We start from the raw sequence: 16,001 nt of genomic DNA, 5'->3' as shown, positions 1-16,001 counted from the left end.
CCCTGTTCTGTGCACCTGCCTTCCCTGAGCCTGCTGTGTGCCGGGCTCTGAAGACTCAGGTGACGGCCCCAGCCAGCCAGGTTCGAGAAGGCTTTCTCTAGCTGGAAGGACAGATGGTGATGAACTTGGGCCGAGAGTTCAGGTGGGGTGAGGCTGGAGGTGGGGGACATGGTGGGAGGAGAGGGGAGAGCCCTGAGAGGCGGTGTTGGCATGGACAGAAGGGGGCATGGGTCCAAGGCGTACTGAGTGGGAGACTGAATGGGACTTGGTGTAGGAATGGGGAAGGGAGGGGTAGTGGATGCTGGCCCAGGGTCTGCACGGGGAAGCAGTGGCCAGAGGTCTCCCTGAGACAACAGGGAGCTGGAGGACAGCAGGTGTTGGGGGGGAGCGAGTAGAGGTGAGTCTGCGGGTTGTGTGGAAGGGAGGTGGAGGAGTCAGGGAAGGACAGTTCAGGTCTGGGGAGGGCAGGGGACGTACCCAGGGGGGCCATCAGCAGCCCTCACAATGGCAAGAGGACATTTCAGGGGCTGACAGTGACCTTCAGAGAGTGGCCAAGGGCACAAGGGGACCATCCCTGGAACTGTGGATGCCAAGAAGCCAAGGAAAGCAGTCCTGGACCCATGACTTGGGGGACAGTGGCCAGCTGGAAGGGACAGGAAGGCTAGGCCCCAAGTCCAAGCATCCTGAGTTATGGGGCGGGGCGAGGACTGGCACCTCCCACCAGATCTCAGGTCAAGGGCAGACTTCCAGGCCTGGGTTAGGAAACCATGAAAACAGGGGACTCACCGGGGTCGCCTCTTCTTCCAGCCTTGCCGCGCCGTCCAGGAGGGCCTGGGCAGGAGAAGAAGGACAGACTGATTGAGAAGGGAAGCCAGCAGGCTTGGGTGCAGCCTGCCCACCCCACACCGGCACCCCGGGGCACAGCCCACCCACTGCCCTGGCACCCGTGTCCTCCCCCTCCCTCGCCACGCAGTCATCAGTCTTTCACGAGTCATTTCCCACTCCCAGAGACTGACTCCCCGGAAATCCACAGGCAGAAGAGTCTGCCCTGAGAAAGCGGATCTGGTAGAAGCCTAAAGCCAAGGTTGGAAGTCCTTTTATGCAAATCCTGATGAACACTTTTTAATATTTCCCAAGGTAAGACATTAGAGATGACACACCACATAGAGACACTACTGTGGCCTTCCAAATGCCTGAACTCGGGAATGGCAGGCACTGCCCTGTCCACTGCCTATCCCCCTTCCACCCGCTAGAACCTTCCACACCCCCTCCCCCCAGCCTGGGGGAGCTGCTCATGAATTTCTCTTGACTGATTGCACTTAAGGTCCACACCAACGTGCAGCATCTTCCGTCCATAGCTTTGGAAGCCTTCCGGAATTTGTGATGTGAACCATCCTGCCTCCACCTTCTCCCCGCTCTGCCCACGTCGGTCCCCAGACCCAGCTACCTTGATGCTGAAGGAGGAGAATGCTGACCAGTCCCCAGCCCTGAGTCAGGGGACGTTTTCTCAGGTGCTGGGGGAAAAGGTATGCAGAAGTGAAGGTGTCCACACTAGGCTGCTGTTTGAGATGCATGTGTTCCCTCCCCCTCTGTGAGGGGGAGCCCATCCACGGCTCGCTGCCCAGGAGGGGCCCAGAGGCCATAGATCCACAGGCTCAGACGGTATTACGAGGAACTGCTCTTTCCTTTGTAAGTCAACCTTAACTTCCCTCCTCAACCCCCACAACAACCATAGGGGAGAGGCAGAGGCTGGCCACGAATCAGGTCTGGGGCAGGATGGTTTACTAAAAAATTCACGTGGACGCCTGGGGGGCTCAGTCGGTTGAGCGTCTGCCTTCAGCTCAGGACATGATCCCGGGGTCCTGGGATAGAGCCCTGTACCGGGCTCCCCGCTCAGTGGGGAGCTTGCTTCTTCCTCTCACCCTCCCTCTCTCAAACAAATAAATAAACTCTTTAAAAAAATGTTTTTAAAAGAGTTTATTCATTTATTTACCAGGCAGAGAGGCAGGTAGAGAGAGGAGTTGGGGGGAAGCAGGCTCCCTGCCGAGCAGAGAGCCCCATGTGGGGCTCAATTCCAGGACCCTGGGATCATGACCTGAGCCGAAGGCAGAGGTTTAAACCCACTGAGTCACCCAGGCACCCCAAACTCTTTAAAAATTTTTTTAAAAACTCAGGTGTATGAATCTTCCTTCCTTCCTCGTGGTTCCAAGTGGGCAGTCCACTGTGTGCCCCAGCCCAGGGATCGGAGCACGGCAGGAAAGCAGAAGCAGCCCCAGGTCAATAGCACTTCTAGAAGGAGGGAGGGTCTTCAAGGAAGAGAGAGAAAGAAGAAAGATTCCTCTGGATGTCTTCCTGAGGGGGCCCTTCCTGGCATGTTACACCCTAAAACCTTTGTAGGTGCCTGGGGTTGATCATACATAGGTACCACATTTTCTTCATCCATTCATCTCGTCGGGTGATGGATGCTTGCATTGTCTACTGTGAATAGTGCTGGGATGAACACAGGTGTGCAACCTTCTCAAGACCTATTTCCAATGCTTCTGGATATATACCTACAAGCAGGATTGCTGGGTCACACAGTAATCCCATTTTTAATTTCTGGAGGAACCCCCATATTGTTTTCTCTGCTGACACCACCACTTGACGTTCCCACCAACGAAGCCTTCGATTTCTCCATCGCCTCCCTGACGCTTGGATTTTTAGTTTGTTCTGGTTTTTTGTTCGCTTTGTTTTGTTTTGTTTTGGTTTTTTGGTCTTGGCTGCCCTCAGAGATATGACGTGATACTGCATTATGGTTTTAATTTGTCCCTCCTTAGTAATGAGCGATGTTGAGCATCTCTTCATGTGCCTGTTGGCCATCTGTATGTGTGTATCTTCTTTGGAGAAATGTCTAGTCGTTGCTCATTTTGTAGTTGGACTTCTGTTGTTGTTGAGCTGTCAGAGTTCCACATTCTGGGTATTAACCCCTTATCAGGCATGTGGTTTGCAAATATCATCTCCCATGCTGTAAGTTGCCTAGGCATTCTGTTGATGGTTTCCTTGCTGCCTGGGAGTTTTTAACTTTGATGTAGTCCAATTTGCCCATTTTCGCTTTTGTTGCTTTTTTAACCTTTTGAATTGATTTTTGTCTATGGTGTGAGGTAAGGACCCCGTGTCATTCTTTTGCATGTGGATATTCAGTATCCCCAACACCTTCTGTTGAAGAGACTGTCTTTTCCCCATTGGATTTTGAGCGCAGAAATTCCTGCCAGTCACACGGTCCTCATAGATCCTTAATACCAGACACAAACCTTAAGTCTTGCGCTGGAATCGCCCACGGGCTGTGTTGACTTGGCATGGCCGAGATTCTGGCACTCTCTGAACAGACAATAGCTCCTCACCCTGGCGAGGGATTTGCCCCTTATGAGCATGTCCAGGTTCATGACCTCAGGTGAGCCCCCGCTGCTCGGGTCACCTGCCAACTGAACATCTCCATGTGGATCTCACCAACATCTCAGGCCCATTGTGGCCAAAACATACATCGTGGTCTCCTCCCCAGCTCCTGGGTACAGCTGGCCTGGTCTTAGGCCCTTTCTCCTCTCCGGACACATCTGTTTTCAGGGAGAGCGAGGGTGTGGGAATGGGAACCCCACTGGCACACACAGCATCATGCTTCTCTGCCTGTAGGAGGGAAGAGGCCCACTTTCACTCACAAGGCCTGGGACGCTCGTCACTGCCTTCCGGGCTTTCACCAGGCCGCAGAAGCTCATGCTCGGCTCACCAAGGCTGCCTGCCTTGGGTCTCAGGTTAAGGTGAGGGACACAGCAGGAAATGGGCCCACAACTGGGACAGTAAGCCAGTCTGAAAGCGAAAGCACACCACGGTTTCCTGCTGGTCATTACTGGGTACGACTATGAAATTCTCTGTTTGCGTAACTCAAGCCAGATGAAGACATTTGCCTTCGCTGAGGCGGCTGAACAAATGGATTTGTCTGGTGGTTTGCCTGGGTGGCATGGTTAGGCAGAGGGCCCGACGAGGAGGGGTGATCGCAGGCCAGCAGCTGCCCAGGCAGGGTGCAGTGCCCCGCCTCCCAGAGCCTTTGGGGGAAGTTCCCAGCAGGCCTGGAGTGGGGCAGGGCCTGGGTATCCCCAGGCATCCAGGGCCTGTGGGGCTGCAGGCTCAGCAGGCCAGACAGTACTCCCAACTGAAAGGGTCTAGGTCGAGAAGGAGAATGAGCCTGATGCTCATTCCAGGCCAACCCAAACTTGATACCAGAGGACTCCGTGTGAACAACTCACAAACTGACAACTGGTCAACCCTTTGTCCAAACAGGCAAAAGTAGGCCCCTGGCCCCAAGGTTTGCCCTAGAACTTTCTCCTTGCTGTTTTTCCTCTTTCCCTTCCTTTCTCCAGTGGGAAAACCTCTCCACTGCCAGCACACACTCAGACATTCAGGCTGCCCTGGGAGGCATCTGGGAGTCAGTCTTGATTGTCCTGCTATGTACAGATGGGAAAACGGAGGCTTTGAGGGGGAGGACAGGTCTTGCCCAAGGATGCTGTTGGGAAAATGGTTCCAGCTGGAAAATCTGCACATGATGAAGCCCAGATGGTGCTGTTCTCCTGGGACCCACAGAGCTGTAGGGACCCCAGCTGCCACAGGGGCATCTGTGAGGTATCCTTCCAGAAGCTGTGGGCAACAGACATCAACCTGAGGACAGGAAAGACATAACTGATATGGAAGTTGTTTACCTGGGGCAGGTTCCTCAACCTCTCTGGGACTTAGGTTCCACCCATGTGGATGGAATTTTAGAGGTGACGGAATGACAGCTGCTGTGCCAAAATATTATACAGAAGAGCTGGAAACATACGTAACAGATTGGGGGCAGGGAGGTGGTGCCTATGTGGGGTCCCAACAAGTCACAGGCTGGACGGGTCTTTGGAACATGGAGCCCTGCTGTCAATGGGCTCTTGCGTGTTCCCCAGGGCGGGTAAAGCCTGAGACACAGGAACTGCAGGCCAGTGACTTTGTGGGCAAGGTCTGAGCGCCGATGCAAGGTCAGTTGGGGGATTTTCCGTGTCCCTACTCACTGACCGTCTGGGGACCTGGGGACCAGGAGGGAGGGCTTGCATGGCCTGGGGATGGGGTTTCTCAGTGAAATCCTGGAACCTGGGCTCCAGCTTGCAGCAAAATGACTTTGGATGCCTGTGACGACCATCTGCCCAGCAAGTAACCACAGAGGATGATGGTTTTCTCAAGCACCGTTCGAAGCCAGACAATATGGAAGCATTTCTAACCCATAAACATCTCATCTCTGGTTGGGCTGGAGAACTCACATGCAATGACCAGATCCAGTGTGGGGCCCGCACCTGGACTGGCTCTTTAGGGAGGTCTGAAACAGGCTTTTTATGGAGGTTTGAAGCCTGAGGAGGTGGTTCTTAATCTGGTGGCCTCTTGAGTGTCCCTGGACCCAACCTCCTCTAGGACTCCCCCATTGGCAACATCTGCTGTAATAAATGGCCCAGACATGTTGGGGGCAGCTGCCCAGGCCCCTGTGTTCCCAAGGTCACCCAGTCCTTGGCCCCTCCCACGCTCCTCCTAGGGCAGAGGCTTTGGTGCAATTTATCTTACTGAATCTACACAGTTCTAGAAAGTGCTTTAATCCCTTCCCACTCTCTTCTCCTTCTCGACTGGGGAAAAAGACTCAGAGACGTCAAGAAATGTTGCCAGAGGCAACAACCAAAAGGCAGAAAAACCCAAATGTCCACAAATGAGTGAAGAGATGAAGAAAATGTGCTGTGTACACACAATGGAATATTATTCAGCCTTAGAAAAGATGGGCATTCTGACGCATGCCACACCACAGGTGAAATGTGAGGAAGTCATGCTAAGTGGAACATGCAGGTCACAAAAAGACAAATACTGTATGATTGATTGCCCTTATGTGAGGTGCTTGGAGTCGTCAAATTCAGAGGGACAGAAAGCAGAAGGGTGGGTGCCAGGGGCTGGGTGGGAGAGACAGGAGTCAGTGTTTAAGGGGGACAGGACTTTGTTTGGGAGGATGAAAAAGTTCCGGAAATTGATCACAGTGATGGTTAAACAGCCCCATGGATATACATAATGACGCTTAAAAACAATTAAAATGGTCAATTTTATGTGGTGTGGATTTTACCAAAGTTAAAACAAAGAAAAGGAATGCTCCCAGGGTTCTCAGCTCCCAAGGGCCGGAGCTCGAGCATGAAGTCAGGTTGGCCTCTGCTGACCACAGGAATGTCACTGCCGGCATGGCTGATGACCGTCTGCTGTTGAGTGTCTACAGAGAGCCTGGCACTGTGTAGTCATGGGGGACGGTGGTGTCCCTGAGGTCACACAGCGAGGAGATGGCAGAACAGGGATTCGAACCCAGGTTGAGCACATGTCCTCTGAAGTCCTCAGTCATTGTGACCAACGCCAAGTTCTTATCACCATTCCAGGTGGTGTCCAGAGCCTCCTGCAGCCTTCGGACCAGGCCCTTCTCACAGGCACTGGGGGCCCCTTTCTCTGACCCTCTTCCCAGAACTCTAGGAAGGAGCCTGGGGGTCAGCTGGCCTGAACACCCTGGGCCTTCAATCTGGAGTTCTTTGTGGTTGCCCAAGGCCCCGGGGCCATTGTGGGGGTATGCGCTGAGCAGAGGAGGCAAGGGAGGTCCCTGGATTTGAACTGCTAAGACCAGACCATGAAAACATCTCCCAGATCATTTTGTTTTACAAGTTTCAGACCAGCCTTGGAGTTGGAATCTCTTGCTTGGGGGAAGGAGAGTGTTCTCCCTGCTCATTTCTTGCCTGGCTAACAAAGCCCCCTGCCCCTCACAGGAATGGGGGGCAGGTGTGTCTTGTGGGCACCTCGGGGAGGGCCTTTGTCGCCTGGAATAGCTAGCCACCCGGCAGGTTGCACGAGCTGGACCAGCATCGAGGGCCGTGTCGGCCTCCGGGAATTAAAATCCCAGCTTCCTACTCAGCAAATACGGTTCATTCCAGAAGGAGTATCTTGTTCCTAAAGGCTCCACCACGTATCACGCTATGGGGAGGTCTGCTGCGTTTTGCAAGATCCTGAAGCAGTTTGTAAAATCAAGGCCACAGGCAGCTGGGCCCATGTTTGTTTGGGACTGGGGTTGTGCCCAGGCTGGTGACAGACTCCTCCAGTCTCCATGACTAGACCAGGCAAGCCCACTAAGATATCATGCCCCGCAGGGGCTGAATGAACAGGGCCCATCTTGCGGGGGGACGGTGGACTGGTGGGGGAACCCCAACCTCACATTCATGGAGGGCCTCAAATGTGGACCCTGCTGTTCTCTCCAAAGGAGTTGATGGCACCAGACAGCCCCAGAGGCACCCTTGATGGTGTAAGTAAAAATAACAGGGACGTAACACTACTTACTGTCTGCTCTATGGTTGGTTCTGATCTTGGTTCCATAGTATTAATCCATATCCTCCTCGCACTGGACCTATGAGGAATGCTACCATTGTTGTCCCCATTTTATAGAAGGAGAAACTGAGGCACAGAGAGATGGAAGGACCTTCTGAGTCACAGAGCCGGTAGTAGGCAGGGCCCTGCAATGTAGACCCTAAGCGTGCATATCCAAATCCCACTGCCTGCCTCCCGCATGAAGAGGTGGTCGCTGGAGGTAAGGGGCGCCCAACAGGCCTCAGGTTCCAGAACCCCTTCTTGGCATTTGTTGTTATTCTGTTTTTCAGAATACGGGGATCATATGCACAATGGAAGGAGCCCGGGGAAGGCTCTCAGAGGTCTGTGAATTAAATACTGAATTAAGTATCAATTAAATACTGAATTAAAATACTGAATGCCGGATTCTGGCATGCCCTCTGCACGCCATCTGACGTACCTGCTGTTTCCAGGCTGCTTCCTCTGCTTGAGTCAGGAGCGGCTTTAATAACGTGTTTCAAATAGGATCAAGGAGTTCAGACCTATGACCTGTACTGGTGGTGCACGGCACCCAGGGGTCCCTGTGGGAAAGGGCTCCTGTGAGATGCGGGCACGAGCCCGGGGAGGTGACCGGCTGCCACCCGCTGAGGGCCTCTGCTGTCTGTTTAACTGGCAGCTCACCCGAGATGCGGGTGTGAACAGGCATGGAGACCCAAGGGGGGAGTCCCGTCCAAGTCACAGGACCAGTCAGGAGCAGAGAGGTGGGCTGGCACCAAGTGCCTCACTTTCAGGGAAACTGACTGCAGTTGAAGCACCCAAGCTAGAAATACGGCATGTCTCACAGAGGCAAGAGCAAGAAGGACTCGGGAAGAAGCAGACCGTGGGTGGATGGTTTCTGGATCAGAGTGACAGGGCTCACGGGTGGGCTTCTGGTCAAGGGGTGCGTGTGTCTTAGCCCAGAGACTTTAAAGGACTTCTTGAAGGATCCTTCTGAGTGACAGCTGTAAGGAACATGGGGACCCCAGGTTGCGGCCATGTGGCCACAGGCCATTCCTTGGGCTTGGCAAAGCCCCCTACTCACCTCCCCTGGCTCAGGCTATGGAGGGGACAAAGCGAACTCCTAGGAAGAGTGAAACGCCCCCTTGGAGGGGCCAGGACACGCCATGGCACTCCCCTCCCAAGAGCTCAAGGCCACGAGAGCATCTCTGAGGCTGGAGAAGGCTCTGACCCACCCACTGGCCTGGACTGGAAGGAAGGGGAGTGTAGGGAGGGACTCCGGGAGGGGGGCGGGGGGAAGGAGAAGGACCTTCCTGGGCTCTCTTCCTGGGTTGAAAGGTTGCCCTGTGTATGGAAAGAGCTGGAGCCCAGGCTGAGAAAGGGGTCGGATCCTAAGGAACTGCGGCTCGCAGCTGGGGAGGGGAGCACACTGGGAGCACCGACCGTGGGCGGCTGGTATTGGGTGGGAGCGCTCGGGGTGACCGGGGCTCAGCCAGACCCAGATGTGTGCTCGTGCAGGTCTGCTTCTTCCCAGAGCCTATCATCTCCGGAGATCCCATTTCCTGTTGGAGAACAGGCTCCACGGAGGTGCACAGAAACCAGCACCCCCCAGATATACCAAATTCCTCAACTCGCCATGCACCCCAAAGCCTTAATCACTGACACCTGGGCCAGGGTAACCTTCTGAACTTCATGAAGACCAGGATTTATTGCTTTCAGAGAATGAAGGGATTTTTATTTTGTCTTATTTCATTTTTCACTTAAAAGCCGTTCGTGGGAGCTTTGATTTTCATGAGAATTCCTCATAACCTGCAGGTTACAAGCCCCACCCTGTGCCACGCAGAGGGTTCTAGAAAAGCGCAAGTGAAGCCGGGCAGCTGGAGGTCTTTAGAACGAGGCCAGCCTGGAGACTCAGGAAAAAAGCTGGCCACTCAGCATGAGCCACCTGCTCCAAGGTGACCTGACCTAAGGGCCCTGGACCGTGGACGCCTGGCTCCCCAGGACGGGAGAATGAAGCTCTCTGGGGGGAAAGGCATGCCAGCCACCAGCAGGACCCAGGGTGCTTCAACTTCTGCATCTAGTAAATACGGGGCAGGTGGTCATTAGGGTGACCCAACCATTGCAGTGTACCCGAACTTTTCTGGGACTTCCAGTGCCAAAACTGGGGCAGTCTGAGGCAAACTGGGATGGGTGGTCACCCCTATGGGCGGCCCATGAGGAAGGAAGGAGGCGCTCAACACTGCCTCTGTACCACCTGCTCCCCTCACTCCCCACCCTCTGCCAAATGCACATGGCTTTCCTTCTGTTTCTCAAAGCTGCCAGGCCTAGTCCTACCCTAGGACCTTTGCACGAAGTGTTCCCCTCACCTAGGGCTCTCGTGCATCTCTACATGGCTGACTCCTTGCTGTGCTTCCTGGACGACTTCCCTGACAACTGTCTAAAGGTGTCCGGCCCCCAGGGGCTCTCTGTGATAGTTTCCTGTTTTCCTTTTTTTTTTTCAAGAATAAGGGAGAGAGCATGAGCTGGGGAGGAGACTCAGGAGAGGGAGAAGCGGGGTCCCCGCTGAGCACATTAGTGTCTCTTGTTATAGGTTGGGTGGGGGGAGGGCTTCCCAGAGGTGCAGGAATATTCATGAGGTCCTGGAGGGGCTGCTCCCAGCATCCTGGCCCATGGGGCCACCAGGCCCTTGGAGTCTCCCTGTACCACTGACTCACATCCCAAGGGGCTTGAGTGACTCACCATTTGTTCCTCTTGAACCCCAGGCTGAGCCCCACACCTGCTGGAGACATTCAGGGGATTCCGATTTCCCTGGCCCTCATCTGTCGGGTCTGTCCAGCTCAAAGGTGACCCCACTGTCTTCCAACTGCCCCATCCATCAAAAAGGAGTGGCTCCCTGCCCTTCAGGGCCACTGGACCCTTCTGGGGGCCGGGAGGTCATGGGGCACTGAATGGGGACCTGCCATCACCACCTACTCAGAGGGTCAGGGGCCAGCAGGCCCTGGTACCCCGACACCTACAGATCTTTCTCTTGGCCCCAGGACCGTCAGCCACACTGTGTCCAGCTGTGCTCGGGGCAGTGTCATTGTCTAAAGAGCTTCACTGGGATAATTATTTCATACACCATACAGTTCACACCGTGGCATGGGCGTATGACATTCTATTTTTAAACATTTTTATTATTTCTTAAAAATGGTGGTAGGGGCGCCTGGCTGGCACAGAGGGCTAAGCGTCTGGCTCTTGGCGTTGGCTCGGGTCGTGATCTCAGGGTCATGGGATGGAGCCCCACATCCATCCGGCTCTGTGCTCAGCAGGGGGGTCTCCTTGAGGATCCTTCCTCTCCCTTCTCCCTCTGCCCCTCCCACTTGCATTCTCTCTCTCTCTCTCTCTAAAATAAATAAATCTTTAAAAACCATTGTGGTAAAATGCACATAAAATTTAGCATCTTAACCACTGTTAAAAGAAACTGTGCAGGGGCTTTACGAATGCCCACGCTGTTGTGAAACCATCACCAGCACCCGTCCCAGAACTCTCTGGTCTTGCAAAACTGAAATTCTGTCCCCATTAAGCACTGACTCCCCATCTCCCTCCTAGCAGCCCAGGGCAGCATGCTCTTGGGATTGAGTCCTACATCGGGCTCCCTGCTCAGTGGGGAGCCTGCTTCTCCCTCTCCCTCTGCTGCTCCCCCTGTTTGTGCTCACACGCTCTCTCTCTCAAATCAATAAATTAAATCTTAAAAGAAATTCCCTCTTTTTACAAAGGTTGTTTTTTTTCTAAATTATTTATTTATCTGACAGACAGAGATCACAAGTAGGCAGAGAGTCAGGCAGAGAGACAGGGGGAAGCAGGCTCCCCGCTGAGCAGAGAGCCCGATGTGGGGCTCAATCCCAGGACCCTGGGATCATGACCTGAGCCAAAGGCAGAGGCTTTAACCCACTGAGCCACCCAGGTGCCCCTGAAATTCCCTATTTTTAAAGGCTGAATAATCTATTCTATTGTATGTGTATTCCACATTATGTTCTCATTTTTTAAAATGCCGGTATATTATATGTGACATAAAATTTGCCTTTTAGCCCACTTTTCAGTGTAGAGTCTGGTGGCATCAGGCACATTCCTGCTGTTACGCCGCCATCACCACCTTCTGGTTCTGAAATTTTCCCTCATGCCCCCAAAGAAGGTCTGTGCCCATTAAGCACGAACTCCCCCTTCCCCTTCCCCCAGCCCCTGGTAACCTCTAATCTATTTGCTGTGAACTTGTCTGTTCCAGATATCTAAATATTTCACTATAACGTGTAATCCTACAGGATTTGTCCTTTTGATTTCACTTAGCGTCATGTCTTCAGCGCTCATCCATGTCACCCCATTGTTATAACCTGAACATCTGTCCCTCCAGAATTCAGATATTAAAATCCTAACCCTCCAGTGTGATGTTGTTAGGAGGCAGACCCCAGGCCCTTTGCACAGCTCTCAGTCAGCCTTCTGCAATGGGGAGACGTCACTGCCGCTCTAGTTGCTTCCAGAGCTCTGGAGGGGGTGCCAGGATGCCATGGGGAGCAAGGAAGGGGGCTCCTGCCTGGAGATGCCATGTGCCAAGGAGTGTGTCCAGCACCCTTGCCAAGAAGGTGGCAGCTCTTTGACCCTGCAGAGGAACTAAGAGAGACTTAGAAAGAAGGAACTTGGCCCAAGTCACATGGCTGGTGTGTGGCAGGCCTGGATCTGAATCCAGCTGTGTCCAATTCCAAAGCACTTGCCTTTTTTTTTCTTTTAAAAAAGAAAATGGGTTGGGCACCTGGGTGGCTCAGCCCAAGGCAGCTCAGGTCATGATCCCAGGGTCCTGGGATCAAGCCCCCGCAGGGCATGGGGCTCTCTGCTCATCAGGGAGCCTGCTTCCTCCTCTCTCTTTCTCTGCCCGCCTCTCTGCCTACTTGTAATCTCTGCCAAAATAAATAAATAAAATCTTAAAAAGAGAGAGAGAGAGAGAGAGAAAGAAAAGGCTTCTGCGTGGTGCTTCTCCCATCTATCCACATGCTAGTGTCTGGCTAGAGACCCCTGGGTGTCCCCAGGCTCATGCAGCTCCTTTACCATCCTGGGTCCTGTCCTGTTGGGTGGAAGTGGTGGTGGGGGACTAGGGCTACCTTCGAAAAGTTCTCGGGGTACTCAGCCCCCCCCGTTTCAGATTCAGTGGGGCTGGAGTGACCCAAGAATTTGCGTTTTTAATAAGTTCTCAGGGGAAGCTGTTGCTGCTGGTCCAGCAAACACAGTTGGAAACCAGTTGATTTCTCCTCTTTCATTGTCTTTCCTTATGAAATAGGAATTATTGTCTTTCCTATGAAATAGCTCAAGCCACATGTGCTTTTTTCACGGTGCCATGTTGCCTTCTGTGTGCTCAGGGGATGGGGGGCTTACGAAACCCAGGACACCTGTTCTGGGCTCAAAAACCACCGGAGGTTATTTCTGCTCCTACTACAGTCAGGAAGTGTAAGCATTTCTGTGTGCAAGGTGCTGTTCTGAGCTCTGCTACGCCAATCCTTATGAAATCTGCATAGCCACCCTCTAGCTCATCCTATCGAGGAGGAAACTGCACTCAGAGAGGGCAAGTCACTGGCCTGAAGTCACACAGCAGCAAGCGGTGAGGGCAGGATTTGGCCCCAGAGTGGTCTGGTGCCAGAGTTCATGCTCTGAGCCGCAGGGTATTCTCAGCTGGGACGGAAGTCCCTCACCCATTCTGGGGGTAACTGCTGAATAGCCTAATTCCCATCCCCACCTCACTCCCCCATCTGATTCCCCAGCCTCTGTGAACAGCATCATCACCTACCCCATAGACCCCAGGAATGCGGGTGGGTACATCTGTTCACATTTCCTGATCACTGCCTCCAAATACAAAAGACCACAGGGTGCCGCTCTGTGTGGCAGACCATGCCTCAGAGCTTTTATGGAATTTTCCATGTCTTACTAGAAGCACCACCACAACCCCATGTGGCGGACACTATTATCGCCATTTCACTGATGTGCAACCAGAGCATCAAGAGGTTAGGTGACATGCCCCAAAACACAGTCAAGAAGAGAAAGAACCAGAGTCACCCCTCTTCTGTCCCTACAGGGTCCCGTGCTAACATCTCTCCATCCGGCAGTGGTCACAGCCTCCTCCGTGGCCCCCTGTTTCTTCTCATTCTCTATCTGGCAGTCAGGGCACGAATCTGATCATACCACTGCCCTTTCAAGCCATCTACAGACTCCCCACTTCCTTGGGACACAGTCTGAGCTCCTTGGCCAAAGCCCTCTCAAGCTGAGCCAGACATCCCCCTCTGGCCTGTTCTGCCTACCCCAGACTTGTCCTCTACGCATCACTCCAGGCCCACCTTTTGCCAGAACACCACGGCCCCTGAGCTGTGTTGCTTACATCGCAATGTCCTTTTTCCCATTTCTTGCCAGAATACTCCTACCCATCCATCCTTCAAGATCCACCTAAGTAAGATACAAACTGTCTTCTTGGGAAGTCTTCCTGGCTGGCTGCCTGCTCTCGGGTTGGGGATATTTACTTCGTACAGTCCTTAGTGCCTTGGGATGGAGCCATCTGCCCATCTGTTACTCTGCCAGCCCCTGGGCCCTACAAAGCAGAGACCCCCACCTCATCTGCCTTGGTCTTCTGAGAGCCGGTTCTGAGGTCCAGGCCAAATCCAGCTAAACAGCACCAAGGTAAATGGTCACCAGGGGCCCTGGAAAGGGGCTCTGGATTCTTGAGTGTTGACCAGCAGCTGGTGTCTGAGTCTAATCTCCGGTGGACACTAGGAAAGGAAAAGATGCTACCTTTATTGCTAGACACCTATGCCTGTCCCCCTCTGCCCGCTGGGGCAGTAAAACGGCTGTTTATGAACCAAGGGCAAGGTCTTTCTAGCCAGGGCTGCTGGAAACCACTTGGGGCAGATGGAGTCTGGGGAAACGTCTGGTAACCACTCTCCAGGGAGAGCCCTGAGCCCCTAGATAATTAGCCACATGTGTGTGGGAGACAGGCCTATTTTTTTTTCCCCCAAGGATTTATGAGAAGGGGGAGTATTCTCATTGACCTCCATTTCAGGAAAGGCCTCTTTCTGGAACACTTGCCGAATATTCCATCGACAGCAAAGCACATATGCTCGCAGTCAGCCTGCTTGACATCATCATACTCGGCATATGTTTCTTGTCTCGTGCATCTTAGCACTCGCTGCGGGAACTGCCTGTATTTCTGAAGGTCCCTAAACACAGCTTCGAACGAGGCACTTATAATTTACCCTTCATGAAAGCCATCTCTGCTCTTTCCAAACATACTTGGAAGTGGATTCAAAGTTTATTTAAAGGAAAAAAAAATTTTTTAATAGAAAGAGAGTGTTTGTGAATTCTTCCTCGCCAGCCCTCCTCTTTGGGACCCTGGGAACGAGTCCTTCAGCTCGCAGACATCGACACCCTTGTGACCGTGGACATGTGGATACGGGTCATCTGTCCGCTCAGACCTTTCTTGAGCTCACCCTCTGTTTACTCACTTGTTGGGGTGCTTCTTCTTCTACCCCACTATGTGTCTTTCTTTTTTTAAAAAAGATTTTCTTTATTCATTTGGCACAGAGAGAAAGCACCAGCATGGAGAGAAGCAGGCTCCGGGCCAAGCAGGGAGCCCAATGCGGGGCTCGATCCCAAGACCCTGGGATCATGACCACAGCCGAAGGCAGACGCTTAACTGACCCAGGCGCCCCCACCCCTGCCGTCCTTCTGTTTCTTCTACTCAGGCACTGCTTCCTCATTATGATTCAACCATCCACTGAGCCCTCTGTCCAAATATGGCTCAGGACATCCCGGGGGGCTAATGAAGGACTTTGTTCATTCAGGTAATCAAAGCTCCCTCTGGATGTTTGTTTGCCCATTGGTCCCATCCACAGGTCCCATACACCCCCCGCCCCGAGTTCTCGGTCTTTGTTTGTCCAACCTTCGGTCCAGCGTTAGCACACTCAGTGCCAGGTAGGGGCGCGAGCAGAGGGGAGGAGACGCGCAAGCAGCCAATCAGGATGCGGCATGGGGAGTCACGTGAGGGACAGGTGCATGTCAGAGGGGCAGGGCATGGATGCCCAGGAGCAGCGCCTCAGAAGAGAAGAGGGAAAACCTGCCCTCCCTCCCTAGTCTCCCAGAACCCACGGAACCGCAGCTTGGGGGTCTATTGCTACCCCATGGCGTGGAACGCCACACGTGCCTCCTAGACATGCTGCGTCAGAAATAACCTTCTTCTCTGGGCCTGTTCAAATGTGTCTCTCTCTTACTGATCCTTAGGGCCCTTCTGCAGAGGAGGACTCCGGGGCTCAGGGGAGGGGAGGGTCAGGGGCGAAGTGGCAGAGCCCACCTGTCACAGTTTGGGGACTGGTGGTCAGCCTGCGTAGCCCGCTGCAGCCATTGGCCAGCAGGTGGCCCTCTGGACAGCCAGCCACCGGGCCTGTCGGATCCCCCCCTCGGAAGGCTTCCAAGGCCGCTTGGGACTTGGGCTCCATTGTTTGGGGGCAGGGTTCTCCCTGCACCCCACAGGTCCTAGAGCTAAGGGGATATCCCTGGCAGATAAATTGTGATCTTTCTCCAGGAAGCCTAAGGCTCAA

General features: G+C 53.5%; 1 protein-coding gene across 6 annotated transcripts in view; it reads right to left on the bottom strand.

Annotated features, from left to right (window-relative positions):
* COL23A1 (collagen type XXIII alpha 1 chain) overlaps window positions 1–16,001 on the bottom strand; it is a 296,135-nt gene that overhangs the window by 58,485 nt on the left and 221,649 nt on the right. For all 6 annotated transcript variants that reach the window (XM_046000997.1, XM_046001000.1, XM_046000994.1 and 3 more), the window contains exon 3: window positions 787–831. In XM_046000997.1, coding sequence (XP_045856953.1) covers window positions 787–831 — 45 coding nt within the window. The remainder of the gene's footprint in view (window positions 1–786; window positions 832–16,001) is intronic.

The sequence above is a fragment of the Meles meles genome, chromosome 3, assembly GCF_922984935.1.
Source record: "Meles meles chromosome 3, mMelMel3.1 paternal haplotype, whole genome shotgun sequence".
NCBI lineage: Eukaryota > Metazoa > Chordata > Mammalia > Carnivora > Mustelidae > Meles > Meles meles.
The sequence above is the reverse complement of the archived record's forward strand: the minus strand, read 5'-3'. Positions and strand labels throughout refer to the sequence as shown.